General features: G+C 34.8%; 1 protein-coding gene across 4 annotated transcripts in view; it reads right to left on the bottom strand.

Moving 5' to 3' along the window:
* The window catches only part of LOC124355068 (angiogenic factor with G patch and FHA domains 1), a 104,634-nt gene that overhangs the window by 83,122 nt on the left and 5,135 nt on the right, over positions 1-16,377 (bottom strand). For 3 of the 4 annotated variants that reach the window (XM_046805995.1, XM_046805993.1, XM_046805994.1), the window contains exons 3-6: positions 7,687-7,890; positions 6,529-6,717; positions 3,113-3,311; positions 239-399 (exon numbers count right to left, since the gene is read on the bottom strand). In XM_046805995.1, the coding sequence (XP_046661951.1) occupies positions 239-399; positions 3,113-3,311; positions 6,529-6,717; positions 7,687-7,890 (753 nt within the window). Of the gene's footprint in view, positions 1-238; positions 400-3,112; positions 3,312-4,164; positions 4,235-6,528; positions 6,718-7,686; positions 7,891-16,377 lie in introns of all 4 variants that reach the window. The other variant, XM_046805996.1, reaches the window with a different exon arrangement.

Raw genomic sequence — 16,377 nt, 5'->3', positions numbered from 1 at the left:
TGTTTGCCAATCGTTCTAAATTCACATTCAATTTGGTATGAATCATTCACAATAATCAACTAACTGCTGTTTTAAGTTCTACTGTACTGTAGACAGTAAAGACAATGGTATTCATCCAAAAATGAAAAGGCAGTTGTATATTAACACCGAAAGTCTCTTCGTCTAAACAGATCACAGCCTCAGAACAAATTCAGTCTCAAGACTATATTATTATTACTTCAAACAGCTGAATACTCACTTTGCTTATGTTAATGTCGGGAATTACGACAGCGTGGTCACCCTCCCTTCCCAGGGTGCCCCCTGTGCAGGTGACAATGAACAGGGAGCCCACAGGTAGATTGTCCAAGGCCGTCTCCTTCACCACAATCCTTAGGCAGGGTGGCCATGCATTCGCCACTTCTAGAACAATCCAGATACAAAATCCGTTAGAGTAATATTTACTCTGTGCCTGATAAGATTTGCTTATGTTAATGCCGGGATTTACAACAATGTGGTTACCCTCTCTCCCCAGGGTGCCCCCTGTGCTGGTGACGATGAACAACAAACCCACACGCAGATTGTTCCAGGCTGTCTCCTTCACTAAAATTCATGCATAACATCCGTCAGATTAATGTTTACTTTGAGCCTGTTAAGATTCAACTTATTAAGCTTTTGAAGTCAGAATTTTCTTTTGCAAGTCTTACTACATTGGTATATGATACCAAAGGTATAGGATATACCTGGTATAGGATACCTTTTCTTAAAATCCTTATCAAAAGACTTGATGTCTTCATTTCTTCATTGATGATCCCCTGAATGGCTGAATGGCAGAAACTATGATATTAGTATCTGCAGAAGTACATTAGCAGTAGGTTTCTCAACCAAACTAGAGACCAATTTCATACCGTTGACCAGAGTCTTGAATGTGTGTACTTAGAACATTTACTGCTCTTGTAAATGCTGCATATGAAGCATTCATATTTGACCTCTGTGGATGTTAGGCATTTAAAATGCATGTAATGGTCACAAGATTCACACACAAAGCTATTTCAATTACAATAAATCAAGGAGAGGCCAATCCGCTCTTAAGCCTTATTCTGCACGTCCTCATGGATCATTGGCCTGTGCGAGGATCTTATCAAACAGAGAGTCAATACAGTACAAGGCCTATGGTACTGATAAAAAGTACAACGCCCAAAGTCCAACTTTTTTTATAAAGGCAAGAGAAACCGACAAGAATCTCTGCACATAGTACTGAAAGGAACTTTGTATCTCACTTACTTAAGATTTAGGCCCTCAGAATCTCAGGTTTTTACAGAAGCCTATCAAATTTTAGGGCTTCTGATCTCTGATGTCCTTAGGGCTGAGAAGATATGCCCCTAGGAAATTTTCCTGATTTTGGATATAACAGGACAGCTTAGCCATATAAGTTCCACCGGATTCTTTTACTTCTCTGGAGTCTGCATTAATCAGTCTGGCTTAGACTCACCTGTATCAGATGTTTCCTAAGAGGGCCGTGTCCTCTAAACATCCCTAATACTAGTTGCATATCCTTACTTTGTTCAAGGAATGTTAACCATCCTTTTGTATAAGGAGAGGTAAAAATTTTAGATTGCTTAAGCCCTGAGGCCTTTCTCCAGGTTAAGGATCTATTCCTCTTTTTCCAATCTTAACTACAGCTTTGCTGTAGGAGAAGGCTACTTCACAGCCTGGCTTTGGTCCTACCAGAAAGCTTTCTGTGCCTGTGTTGGCAAAGGTGTCTGCTTTTTTTGTTTCCCTGAATGACTCCATGGGCAAGCACCCAGCAGAGGGTAACCTTGCTCCTCTTTGCCATTTCACTAGTACATTCGTACTGCATTTGAATCAAAGGAGCAGGCATTGAGTGCAAGATTTGGTTTTTCAAAGGAGTATTTCTTAACCATAGTTTTAGAAACGTAGGTTATCATTTCTGCCTGAGGATATTCCTGGTTATTACCATGTGTCCTTCTAAGGAAGTAGGCTTAACCACCTTTTTACTCGTTGCACTTAATGCGATTGTATTTTTCACCTCCTGCCCCAGAGGAGTGTATCCCAGTACCATTTCAAGTGGTAGAGTTGGACAGCAGTTCATCATCCTAGTAATGCTTACATAAGCTAACCTTTGAAGACTGTTGTCTCTTGGCTGCTGTATTTTTGTTGTACTTTCAGCCACCACACAATAGCTGCATATGTGAACATTGGTTTTATCATGGCTTCATAGATCCAATATATCATTTTGAGTCTTTGTCCCCATTTACATACAAAGAGTCTTTTACAAGCCCCATGAGCCTTTGTTGCTTTGGATATAATGTTTTCGGTGTGTAAGGATTCCATGTGAGCCTTTTATCTACAACTACTCCTATTACTTAACTACATCGGAATATTTATTCTAGTACCTTCCAGAACAGGTTGAGCAAGTTGGTATTTTTCTGTTGAAGGTTATTATGCTTGTTTTTGAAACGCTATTCATCAAACCCTCCCCATCACATCAGTTGCTTAAAAAATTTAGGGCATCTTGAATGAGGTGTTCCAATGTGCCTTTATTTCTTCCCTTGACCACAATCACTAGGTGGTCAGCATAACATAATAAGATTTATTCACTTTCTTCTGTTTTTTTTTTTTTTTTTCAAGAGATTGTCAACCACCATCACCCACTAAAGGGTCCAGTTACTCTGCTCAGCCATCGGCACTCTCCAAACATCACAGTTCTTGAATAAAGGTGAGATCGCTCAACTTATCATACAAAAAACAGAAAATCTTACCTGTTACAAATTAATATTAAATTACATACATTTTTCATTGGACAGTGGGAAAAAATTAATGCTCTTAGATCTGCTACACACTGAGATATTATGACTTTCCCACTCACTCAAAGAGAGCACAAAAATAGTTCTATCACCTCCTGTGCAGTTTGAGACGTCACTCAGTTACTTCCAAGCCCACACCACGAAGAGTTTATGCATATCTAACTTTATAATTGAAAATATGTTACGCTGAGAAGGAAGCAATTTTAAAATCCTGAGCTAGAAGAAACAACTAAGACCCTTGGTCTAAAGGTCAAGAAGTGACCACTTAACACTTAAAAAATATCACACATTACAAAGATATTCCATACCATCATCAAGAAGAATGTTTTGAGCGATGGTTGGTAAAACAATTTTACAGTCTTCAATTTCAATATCATTTTCATTGGTATCACAGGCAAAGATAGGTTTAGTAACATTATCAACTTCATTGATTTCGTTTTCACTTTCATCACTACTCTCAGTGCACTCCCCTTCCTCCATTAGCTCTTTCCTTATTTTCTTTGGTATCTAAATAAAAAAAAACAATATATAATTGTTGAAAAGCACATATGATTAGACTTATCTAGAACGTAATACTTTTGATTGTATTAGTTATACAAGAGATAATTAATCCAATGCTACGGAAAAAGTGAGTGCTCCGACCGCCATCTCTGAATTAAGAGATGAAGTAGTAAATATTTGAACAGTAACAATAAAAATTACATGCCGCACCCTTAGCGTGCGTCATCCCTCAGAACTAACTGAAATAATCCCCCAGATCTCAGCATATCTCATATGTACTCGTATGAATGATTATCTCCTGTGATACTATCACAATCAAAGGTAACACTATCATTTATCTGACTAAATTGAGAATGTTTTACTGTAATTTTCTATATAAACATTAAAATTTAAAGTTTTACACATGTTGAATTTCAAAGGTTTCTAAAGCTCTCTATATACCATAACGTACAGTACAAAGGGATGGTTTCAAAGTTTTCTAGTACCAATGAAGAATATTTCAGACCAAAGTATTAAGAATCCTTTAGGTCTTAAATACTTGATCTATAGTCTATATTGATCATAGGTAACTTTTGTGTAGAGGGAGTAACTTGAGAGTTTGGAATTGTTTCCTTATTCAAAGATGTCTACACTTATGAACCTAATCATTCATGGATATTCCTTGATTGCACATATCAAACCTGCACAAATATCAAATCTTCCACTAAGGATGTGCCACATCACAGAATAATGAATAATAATGATGTAAACTGCTACAACATTTGATGCTGAAAAATCAGGTCATTTTGTTTCGTATGTCATGTAAATACTAATGCGAGTTAATAACTATACTTCTAATTTCTTAAGGTTTAAAAATTACCGATTGCAGACAGGTATTGCGGAGTCAGTGAGAGCCGAGAAAAGTCATCCACGACCCGATCTACACCTGTCTGCAACATACATCAATCCACGTTTAGTTTAAGCTTCAGATGAGAGGCAATTTCTGCATTACTCTAATAAAGTAAAATATTGCATTCATTTCATGCAATTATGAGAATTTAAAAATAAAATTATGTGGTTTAAATTTTAAAAATACTAAATTTCCACATTTTGCATCATTATTATTTATTACTTCAGTTTATGTCAGAGATGTTCAAAAAGTTTAGTTTCCCTAAATCATATAAAAATGTTTAAACTAGTAAACAAATTTTTAATTTGTATTTTTACACATATTGTGATGTCCTTACTTTTTATACATATACAATTTCCATCTTGATGAAAATACTTTATATCTTGACAACATTTTTATTTCAACATGAAACTAATGCATCACCAAATGCTTAAGCCATTTATTCATGTATTGAATTGCTGCATTTTACTCATTGCATGCTGTGTATTTTACTCATAGTTCATATAGCCCTAACCGCTAATATGATGTTTGTGTACCGGGAAAGGGTGAGTAGTTAAAAGCTTTGCTTACTATAGGCGTTAATGTAACAAGGTTGTTGGCATACTATACACGCATCATAATAAATGTTTTTATATCTTCAAAATCTATTTGAATTGAGAATAATTCTAGAATGCTGTAAACACTACATATCTCACAATATTTTGGTGAATTTTTATTCTGTGCAGTCAAAAAGCAAACACTGTTAATTTCACAACTAACAGCAACACAAAATTGAGTCTTCACTTTAATTGGCTTGCACAGGATGATTGGGCCCGTTCAATTCATGAGATTCAACCAATGAGACAGCACACCTTCACCCCTCTGTAGGGCAATTACTGTACTTGCAATGTTTTGAATTAAGAGAGAAATTACTGAAGCTCCCAATTTGGATATTCCTTATAAACGCTACTTTTAAAAATAACCTAACACTACTACTTAGACTGTAAATTAACAATTTGATCTTTATATAGACTAATATAAGTGTTAAACCACCACAGATAAATAACCTGATATTAAGTTTGTGGGTGTTATAACAACCAATCAGCTGATACAATATTTGTTAAAGGATTGAAAATACCTGCCTAAACAACACTCACACTTGTTAATAAAGTCATCTTTTTTTTCATAAATATACAAACTCTCATAAGATATATAGAATATATTGTTGCTAAAAATAATCATTTTAAAATTAAAATAAAAATCATTAATTATTTCACTATTAAATAAATTATTAAATACCTCTATATATTTGAGGGGCTGACTGAAGGGAAAATTCCTTTTCTTGCAGCACTGCTCATCAAGACTTCAAATTTATGACACTTTAAAATCTAACAGCCCTTTATCAGCAATAACGCATCTTACTACGGCATTAATGATAAGAAGGAACAGACAGGTTAGGCCAGCTGCACACAGGTCAAAACATTTTTACTCACAGCACTGTGCAGCATTCTACTTTGTCACAGACAACATGTGAACACGTGGAGTGCTGCACACTGGTTGAAACATTTACTTAAGTTTAGAGCAAGGATTGCAACAAAATGCATCAACCGTCTAAATTACGTCTCAGGACAAAATGCCTGGAAACAGTTGCATGCACACGTGGGGACAAGGCAGACTGCCATCATCTTTTCTACAGTTCTAACAGTCTTTCTGTATTTTTCTCATTTTCACCTATTGAAAATCCAAAAGTGCTCAAATGTTGTGATAACTTTGCAGCAGTTATCAAATTTTATTCAATCATTTCTGAGTTTCACAACAAAACCATAAATATTTCTCTTCTAGTTTATGAGATGAGCCCAATATTTTCTTTCCATGGTAGCTTTAACTATGTTATGATCTCCCCCAGCAGAATAGCAACCTCTAGATCTCTATCCATAGTAAAAACCACACATAAATTCCTTTTTCAGTTTGGTGGTCAATGCAACTGAGATTGTTTTATTGAAACAATTTACATTTTGAACCAAAATATTTCAACCTATGTGTAGGTGACATGACCGGTCAAAATATTTTATTATAAAACTTGATTTTTAAGTCAAAATGTTTCAATCTGTGTGCAGCTAGCCATAGTGCTTTCACCAGCTTCCTGCTTACTGAAAGATAAGGAATTCTTTTAGCAAACCCCTTCTTGAATGAACTTTATGACTCACAACTAAATTGTACAAAAGTGCTTTATCTTACTTATTGAGTGAAAATATGTATTCCTATGTATTTTCCTCCATACTTATACTAACACATAAAATACAACCACACTATCCACTACTATTCATTTTATACATTTTCAAAGTTTCAATATACCTCTTTCAAATCCTTTTCAACACTCTTTCGTTTCTTTATAACATCTTGAGCAGTTACATTCTCTATGATTTTTGATTCAGTTGTATTTGTTGAATGGTGAGAAACTTGAGAGTGAAATTGGAATGACTTAGAAGCCTCATCAAAATAATAATAAATGCCGTTGTGGCCATCATAGTACAATCCAAGCTCCTGAAATAGAAAATTAAATCAGATAACTACATTAAAAGTTAAATGTTTTTTAATAAAATTATAACATCACATATAGTTTATTTAAACATTTTTTTTGGAACCATGATATTGAAATTAATTGTTGACGAGTGATAAAAACCAAGTTCTCAGGTCAATGCAAACGGATCTAGCCCTAAAGAGTACTTTACATAAATGTGCAAATATATTTTTGGACGACTAAAACTATGAAAAGGTTTGTTCCTGTTGAAAGAAATCTGAAATAGCTATTTAATTTTGTAAGCCTTGGGAGTAAAAGCTACAGAGAAGTCCATTAAAGAAACATGAATGAAGTGGCAAAATTTAGTGTGAGTATTGAGAAGAAAAAGAAACTTCCAGCAACTTCCATTGAGACATTTTACAGGTTAGCTACCAGATTTCACCACAACTCTTTGCTGGTTGAATTAACCCGCTGCAAAAGGACAATTATTCAAAGTTTTCTAACACAAGCCAGGAGCAACAAACAACTGATACCTCTCAACTGTGACATGTTTGACCCGGCTTTGGAATTGTAATAAAATCTTTCAAATAGTTGGTGTCTAGTAAATTTTTTATAAATATACTAGGTTTTTTTGTAATTTCACTTTAAAAATGTTCAATAGATGCCACTTTGTGAATATTAAATAAAATAACAATTATTTTTGTAATTTTTCACTAATGTATTAAAACATATACATTACCAAATTTGTTTCTTTAGCTTAACAACATGGTGGCTAACGGCTAAACGAGAAATTTGTATAACATTTTTTGTTTGAAATGATAAGTATAATATCGGTCACAGAAGTTTGTAACACCCTTTTGTAAACACCCTGTACATACATGTGTGTGTGTGTGTGCACGCGCGCACGCGTGTATATGTATAAAATATAATAATAAATATATTTTAAAGTAAAGAACACAAAAGCTAGAATGAATTCAGCAAAATAAACTCACCGCATTGTAATAGTAACCTGTATTGTAATCATAGTACATTCCAGATGTAGCTTCGTAGACAAACCCAGTTTGTTGGACAGCAGTCTCAGCGGCCTCTTTGATGTCTTGTACCAATTTTGCTGGTTCGACAGGCAATGGCTTTCTTTCATCCTCATCTGTCTGAGTGCTTCCATCTTTGGTGCTTACCTTCTTTATGGCATCATTCTAAAACATTATCCACATTAAGTCAAACTCATAAACTTATAATTTAATGACATACATTGAAAATATTCTAAAGTTTTGTAGGCTTATAATACAGTTGCAGAATAATGTAAGGAATATAATGATATTCTGTACAGACACCCTCCTCGAGCAAATTGTAAAATTATTTATATGTAAATTTGTTTTAAAACTCTGAATAAATATCCAACATTGATTAAGTTCCTTATAGGACAACAAAAATGTTTGCAATTTTGTTCTGGTACATACTTTAGAAATTGCTACTTTTTCTGAAGATTGTACTGAAGATTACAAAGGTGAAAATTAATAAAATACAAACATTTTATAAATACAATACAAGTACAGTACTAAAAGTAATACATATTATTGTTTATCTTGTTATTCACAATAAAATTGTCTACATTGTAACAGTTTTAATAATAATTTTATCAGGTACAAAATTATAAATAAAAGGTTTAACTTTGTCCAATCTATGTAGTTTTGAAATGGAAGTAGACATATTTTGGGTAGTATTTTGGAGAGTATGTCAATGTGATTGTTCCATGATAAATTGCTGTCAATAATCATTCTGAGTTTCTTGTTTCTGTAGGTGCCAACTATGTACATGTTATGGTGTTTTAATTTTATTTGTACCATAGCAACCTCATAGACTAATTTCACGCTTACCCCTTCGGTAGAAATAGATTGTGTTGTAGATACAAGTGATTCTTTACAAAAATGCCTACACCTCCCTTCTTGTGGTAATTCCGACTGAAGGCTGTGATTAAATTGTAACCAACAAGGTTAGTGTTATGGAGGTGGTCTTTTGCTAAACCATGCTCAGTCAGAATAAGAAAATCAGGCTCATGTATTTGTAATAGATGTATTACCCTATCGATTTTATTGCTGAGTCTGTCAACATTTTGATGTAATATTTTAAACTATTGAGTTTTTGAAGTTGGCTTAGTCAAGTCTGTGTATGCTACCCCTGGGACATAGTTTGTTGAGGACTCTCTAAAAAATTGCCTGGTGAAGAGTTTTGTCGTAAGCGTATGGCTTCTTCAATATTGTTATTGTAGAAGTCTTCATAAGTTTCATTCGGACCAAGCTTTTTTGCTGTTGTAGGAGGCCCGGATGATTTAGTTTTCTCACAGTTACCCATAACAATGTCTTTCAAATTAAGAGCTTTACTTTTTGCTACTTGTAAAGAGATGCTAAAGCAGTTTGTTCTCTTCCTCTGGGATTTATCGTTTTTGTCCTTCATTTAAAGCAATTTGTTAGATGTCAGTTTTTTGTTGGTTTTTATAGTGGTGATTCCTGTCATTAATTGTTTTTTATGTGTCATATCTGGGGTTAAATGGTTTCTCAGTTTTTTATTGCAGGTTTGGCTTCCTGCTGTCATCCCAATGCTGAGTCTTTCTCTTAAGTCAGATGTTATATTTAAAGTCTGGTGTTTAAGTTGATCGGACAGTTCTTGATATATAGGCTCTCCAGAGTTAAGACTAGTACACACCAAAATAAGAGTTTTTAATAATCTTGTATCGGCCAATTTTAGAATGGAATTTTGAATATAGATATGTGTTATATGGTTGTCACGTCTTAGATCAAATACAAAACGTAAACAGTAATTTTGGCATCGCTGCAATTTGTTAGCCAGATCCACAGTCATATCATTGATTATAGAGTTACAATATGAAAAATAAGGAAAAATCCATGTTTTTACCAGTAAAAGCTTCACACGTTCTGGCAAGAAGTGCTGCATCCTCTTTAGTGAGTGAACTGAAGCAAATACCTTCTTACAGATGCCCACAACCTCTATTCAAATTTAAGCCAGTGATGCAGTTGGATGTCCTGCATGTAATCAACAGAATCAGTACCAATGCAACTGGTGCTGATGACATATCAATTCGACTGGTGAAACGTGTCGTGTTCGCTATACTTCCATCTCTTACTTTAATTTTTAATGAATCTTTGCGAACTGGTATTTTTCCTGATATATGGAAGATTGCCCAAATCCGTCCACTAAACAAGATCCCATCACCTGCTTTTCTGCAAGACTACAGGCCTATCAGCATCTTGCCTGCTTTATCTAAACGTCTTGAACGAATAGTGCATTATCAAATTACTCAATTTCTACAATCGCAAAATATTCTTAACATTTATCAGTCTGGATTTCGACAGTATCACAGTACTGAAACTGCGTTATTGAGAATTACAGATGACATCCGGTTTGCCATGGATCAAAGGCAGTGCACTGTATTAGTACAGTTTGTCTATTGTAAAGCTTTCGATACTGTTAATCACACTTTATTAGTAGAAAAATTGAGACATACAGGATTTTCCACCGAGGTTCTTACATGGATGGGATCTTATCTAGGTGGAAGACAGCAGTGTGTTATGGTTGATGACATTAGATCTGACTGGAAGCCTGTTACGTGTGGTGTTCCACAAGGATCCATTCTTGGCCCTTTACTTTTTTCACTATATGTTAACGATATAAGCAAGGTACTGACACATACAAAGTTTCACTCTTATGCTGATGACTTACAGATATATGCTCACTGCAGTGTTAGTAACATTAACCAAACTATTGAAAACATTAAATTGGACATTCAACAGATTGTACTTTGGACTGAAAAGCACGGACTGAAACTCAACTCGGACAAAACTAAACCCATAATAATTGGGCATTTTAGACTTTTGAATACAGTTGACTTTAACAATGTACGTGAAATATTGGTAAACGGAGAGGCTGTAGCATACTGTAGTAGTGTCAGAAGTTTGGGATTGACAATTACGAAAACGCTGGACTGGACCGACTACGTTGTAGATACCTGTAAAAAGGTATTTGCAGCAGTGCATACGCTGAAAAGAATGCAACGATTTCTACCACACCACATAAAGCTTTTACTGATTAAATCACTCGTATTTCCCCACTTCCTCTACTGTTGTGCCGTGGTTAATGACATGACTGTGGTTTTGAATAATAGATTGCAGAAAATCCAAAATTATTGTTTACGATTTTTGTTTAATTTAAAGCGAGATGAGCATATCTCACCTTATTATGTACTAATGTCAACGTTAAAATTGCAAGATCTAAGAGCTTTCCGAATCCTAATTTTACTTTTTTCTATCCTTAAAACCGGGTTTCCCAAATACTTTATTAACAATTTTGAGTTCATTGCTATTGAAGAAGGCGTAAGGAACATCCGCACTGGCTCGTCGACGTTGCGAATCCCCCATCACAGAACGACTGTCTTTAATAAATCATTTGTAGTGTCTGCTTGCCGTTTGTGGAATGCTCTTCCAGATCCTTTAAAATCTTTGGAGAGCCGGGATCGGTTTGCTTCGGCTGTTAAGTTGTATCTTTTGCAGCGGATGTCCGCGGCCGTGGTGCCCGAGGATCGCTAGTCATGATTTGGTGCAGACAGAATGAATGAATGTGTGAGTGTAAGTAAATAATTTTAATAAAAATATAATGTTTTAATATTCTAATGTTGTATATTTTGACTAAATTTTTGGTTAAAATGTATCATCAGTATTATTTTGTAATCAGATATTAATTTTATACACAGTATAAATTTAAGAGTGCAATTTTGTTTTTGTTAAAAGATTTGTTGTTAGTTTTAGAATACATAGCAAATATTCATTTTATTTTTGAAACACTGTTGATTTGATTTTTATTTTGAAGATTACAAATGGCTTGTACTTACATATATTAATAATCAGGTTAAGTGTAAGAAAGGACTATGTAGTCCTAACTTCGCCTGAAAAAATAAAGAGAATTTTCATTTCATTTCACAACAGCATCACACCATCCAAGAGTTATAATTAGACCCAAATTGTTCACTTTGTCACAGTACGGAAGAGAAACGTTGTTTACAGTAATTTTGGGCATATTATTTGTGTCTATATAGTTCTTTAGTCGTGAGTGAGAGATGATAATCGTTTGGGTTTTGTTTTCGTTAAGCTTCAGTTCGTGTTTCGTTGTCCATTCCACAAGTTTTTGAATGTCCAAGTTTATGTTGCGTATTGTCGTTTGTACATCACGGACCCCACAGTGGGCGTAAATTTGTAAATCGTCAGCGTACATGTGATATCTAGTGAATGTAAGTACTGTACAAATGTCAGTTACGTAGAGTAAAAATAAATAAATGTTCCTTGTTCTCAGCTTTTTTCTTAATGAAGGACATTTCTTGAAGGAGCTCGCTATTTTTATCAGTGAGGCTTTGAATGTAATTCTCATTATTTTTTATGGTGGCTTGAAGTTCCAAAAGGAACCACCAAAATGTGTCCTTAAATAGACTTGTTGACCATCTTGTACAGTACAATTTGCTTACTGATCGACAACATGGTTTTATAAAGGGTAAATCTACAATAACTGCTATTGTAAGTCTAGTAGAGTATATCATAGACCAGGGGTGCCCAACCGTTTTTACTCAAGGGCCACATTGTAAACCCTTTATGGCCAGGCGGGCCAACATCCCAGGGGATTTGGAACCCCAAACAAAACGTATTGCCCGGGGTTTGTTCCAGAAATCTTGTGCAAAATATGAGTTTTAAGGTTATTTGGCCCTTGTTTCCTGATTATTGTAATTTCTTATTATTTATTAGTTGTTAGGTAAAGGTTTATAATATATTATGTTTTTAGGTTCTTTTAGTAGAAATAAATATAAACCCAGACTTTTGGATGTTTGCTCTAATTCTGAGGGAACAATAAAAAAGTCACCAATAAATTGAATACATTGATTTAAATTAATCCTACTAGGATACTAGGACATACAAATTACGTGGCGAGTGGTGACCTTGAGTTGGGTAGGGGTTACGTCGCCGCACCGCGCGCTGTGCCGTGCTTTACGCGCGCTCTATTCGCCAGCCGGCAGCCACCACCGTAGTCAGTGAAATCTGTCTGCAACTACTTTACTTCTTTCAACACTCATACTCCAACAAATGAATACGGCTCGTTCTACGTGAAATCGGCTGGTTCTCAAAATTTGTATTTATTCAATATTTCAAATGCTTGTAAACAAATTTGGTTGTTTTGGCAACAAGGCGGGCCACATAAAACTGACTCGCGGGCCGGATTCGGCCCGCGGGCCGTAGGTTGGGCAGCCCTGTCATAGACCATCTTGAAGAAGGAGATATCACTACATCCTTTTTACTCGACTTCAGTAAGGCATTTGAATGTCTTAACCATGAACAACTTCTAAATAAATTGCAGGCTTTTGGTGTATCAGGTACTTCTTTGGAATGGTTCAGTAGTTACTTGACAAATAGACAACAGGTGGTTGATTTAAAATATACAGACAAGGGTATAACTCGCTTAATATGATCTAGTACGCTAATGACCTCCAAAGGAGTTCCTCAAGGGTCCATCCTCGGTCCTGTCTTATTTATACTGTTTACAAGCGATCTTCCCACATACCTGGAAGAATATGCATCCACTATTATGTATGCGGATGATACTGTTCTACTGCTTAGTGATAAACATCCAGAATCACTTGAAGTTTCTTCATATGTTGCAATGAACATGGCTACTCAGTACTGCCACATTAATAACCTGGTGCTTAACGAAACTAAAACAAAACAACTAGTCATGGGGAGTAGAAAACATGAAGTAGGACTTTTACCAAATATCGACGCAGCTGAAGAAGCTAAGTATTTGGGAGTTACAATTGACATAGGCCTCACATGGAATCTGCACATTGACAACCTCTGTAAGAAATTGAGTTCAGGACTTTACCTGATTCGAAGAGTGAAATCAATAAGTGATATCAGCACTGCAACTATTGCGTATTTTGCCCTTTTTGAGACTCATCTTCGCTATGGAATCTTGGTCTGGGGTAATTCCAGTGCAGCAAACATTCATAGATTGTTAGTCTTACAGAAAAAATGTGTCAGAGTTCTAGCAGAGTTGCAGCCAAGGGAGAGTTGCAGAGCAGCTTTTGCAAGACTTTCAATCCTGACTGTGGTGTCATTATACATCTTTGTGACAATAATGTTTGCACATAAGAAGAAATTGTTAAGATGTCATGATTTACACCAATACAACACATGACATGCTGCTGACTTCGCACTACCAGAACATCGTACAGCCTGTTACGAAAAGAAACCATCCTACATGGGGGCGAAGCTGTTTAACTGTCTACCTGCTGATATTAAAACACAAGAGAACCTCAAGACCAAGCTGAAAAAATGGCTTTTTAAACATTCTTTTTATTCTATTGACAAATTTTTGAATTGGAGAACTTTGAACCATCATTATAACTAATTTGAACTTACCTGAATGAGACCATGTTTTAAAACTGTAATTACGCTATTACGACATTTTGTATTGACGCTTTTGTAATTCTCTATGAATTGTACAAATAAAGTATATTGTCTATTGTCTATTAATTATATTTCTAATGCCATGGTTGGGTTTGCCTTGTTGCTACGATCAAGTAAATAAGGAAAATAAGGTTTTATAACAGTCGTTAAATCTGTACCAATAAAAAGGTAGTAATTTTGTAATAGAGTTTTCTCCTAAACTGCCTTGGATGGTACTCAAAGAGAGAAAAAAGTTATCAATCTTCAATCGAGTACAGTGTAACACAGTGACAGCTGAAATCTGCTGTCTATCTGTGTCTGAAGAGACGAAACAACATTGAAAAAGCTTTACTAGGCAGAGTATCTTCTCCTTTTGCCATCAAGGTTTCACAAGGAGGCCAAAGCGTATAGCACAGTGGTAATACCCACTACGCCATTAGCAGCCATAATAAATGGCAGACCACTTTGCCTTGCCTCTGAGCGTGAATCTGACATATGGCTTCTCAGTGAGCAATATCAGAACCAGCACTCTCCGCAGTGGTTCTCGGATCCTTTTGGCACTGCAGCTGTCTGGATTCTTGACCTCGGAAAGGTACCTGTCCTGGCTCGGGTAACGGTTTCGTTTGGGTGAGGAGCGGAGGGTTTCACCTTCTCCTGCTACCTTACACCAAATCAACCCATCGCGGACTTTCATCGGATGATCGTCCCTTGAGGGCGAGATCATGAATAACACCGACAAGATCATTGTTTGCCGCGACTTTCGAACGATGGAATGGTGTTTCTCTGAGACTAATTCTCGAGGCTGCTACGTCCTGGAAATGGCTACAAAATGATTGTTTAAAACATCAGGAGTTATTGTTATCATATTGTCTTTACTTTTGGAAATAAAATCTCCTGTTATTTTCTGATGATCTGCAAAAAAAAAGTTGGCAAAGTCAGTACGTCAAAAGCACCTGAACACACTGCTAAAATCAATCTATTCTATGAAATAAATTTTTATTAAAGAATTGAAATTAACAATTTCTTAGTAAAAATTTCATTCTTTTTAATGGGTAATTAACAAAGTTAATGTCAGCCAAATGTAAAAGGTGTATTATACTGTTATGAATAATAATTAGTTTAATCAAACATCTATTTTTTGTGTACTTTATTTACACCGTTTGGTTCAAAATTAAAATTTTCTACAAGTTTTATTAATTTTCTTATCAATTTCTTGGTGAAATAAAAAAGTTATTATTGCCTAAAGATGAAAAATTGTTTTTCACTTTATTTTTTACCTTTGACACTGGTTTTCCCAAAAACTAGTGAACTTACAGTTCTGAGACCTGTTTTATTCAATTTATCAGGTCAAAAGTCAAATTGAATTCGCTCTTTAATCTACCTTAATAGAATTTCAGGGAGCTCAAATCCGGGCAAAATCTTTCCCTAGACGTAACTCGCTAAAGCATTTCCAGAAATACGTTTATATAAACTTTTTTTATAATTTTTACACGTAGAATGAGCTCCCACAGTTTCTGCGAATCATATTGTATTATTAAATACTTTAGCACCACTTCCTGTTGAGACGATTCGAGGCAATTGTCTGGAAGTGGCTTAAAGTATTAATGTTAATTACAAAATAAACTTTATTTTTTACTTAAATACTTTTTTCTTTATATAATGTTTTAAGTATAAAAATAGAAATAACTTTAAAATGGTAAGTTAATATTAATTTTTTTAATTTTATGTTTCTTTAAAATAAAAAGTGTTTCAAACATTTTGGCAATCACTATTTTTTTCTTTTCTTTTCAATATTTCAATGGTATTTCTTAAGAAAAATATCATATTATTGTTGCTTTTGTGTTCATTTTTTGTTAGTTTCTAAGTAGAATGTATCTTTTCTGTTCAAAAATTGTAGTTTTTTTCCTTTTTTTGCCATTACCATATTAAAACAAACCAGAAAATCCTTTACACCAAAATTAATGTCTAAAATATCCAGTTCAAACAATTATATACACTAGGCTTAACACAATATTATTATCATTTTACGCATAAGAATTTGTTTACAAGAGTCAGCTATTACAGAGTCGATCATCTGTTTATTTCTCCCTCATTCAACTGCAGTTTTATCTGTCTGCAAAGTAACATTATTCCATTCCCATTATTTGATAGAACACAAAAACAAAGTTAAAACTGAATAACGTT

This window comes from Homalodisca vitripennis, chromosome 2 (assembly GCF_021130785.1).
Source record: "Homalodisca vitripennis isolate AUS2020 chromosome 2, UT_GWSS_2.1, whole genome shotgun sequence".
Lineage (NCBI taxonomy): Eukaryota > Metazoa > Arthropoda > Insecta > Hemiptera > Cicadellidae > Homalodisca > Homalodisca vitripennis.
The sequence above is the reverse complement of the archived record's forward strand: the minus strand, read 5'-3'. Positions and strand labels throughout refer to the sequence as shown.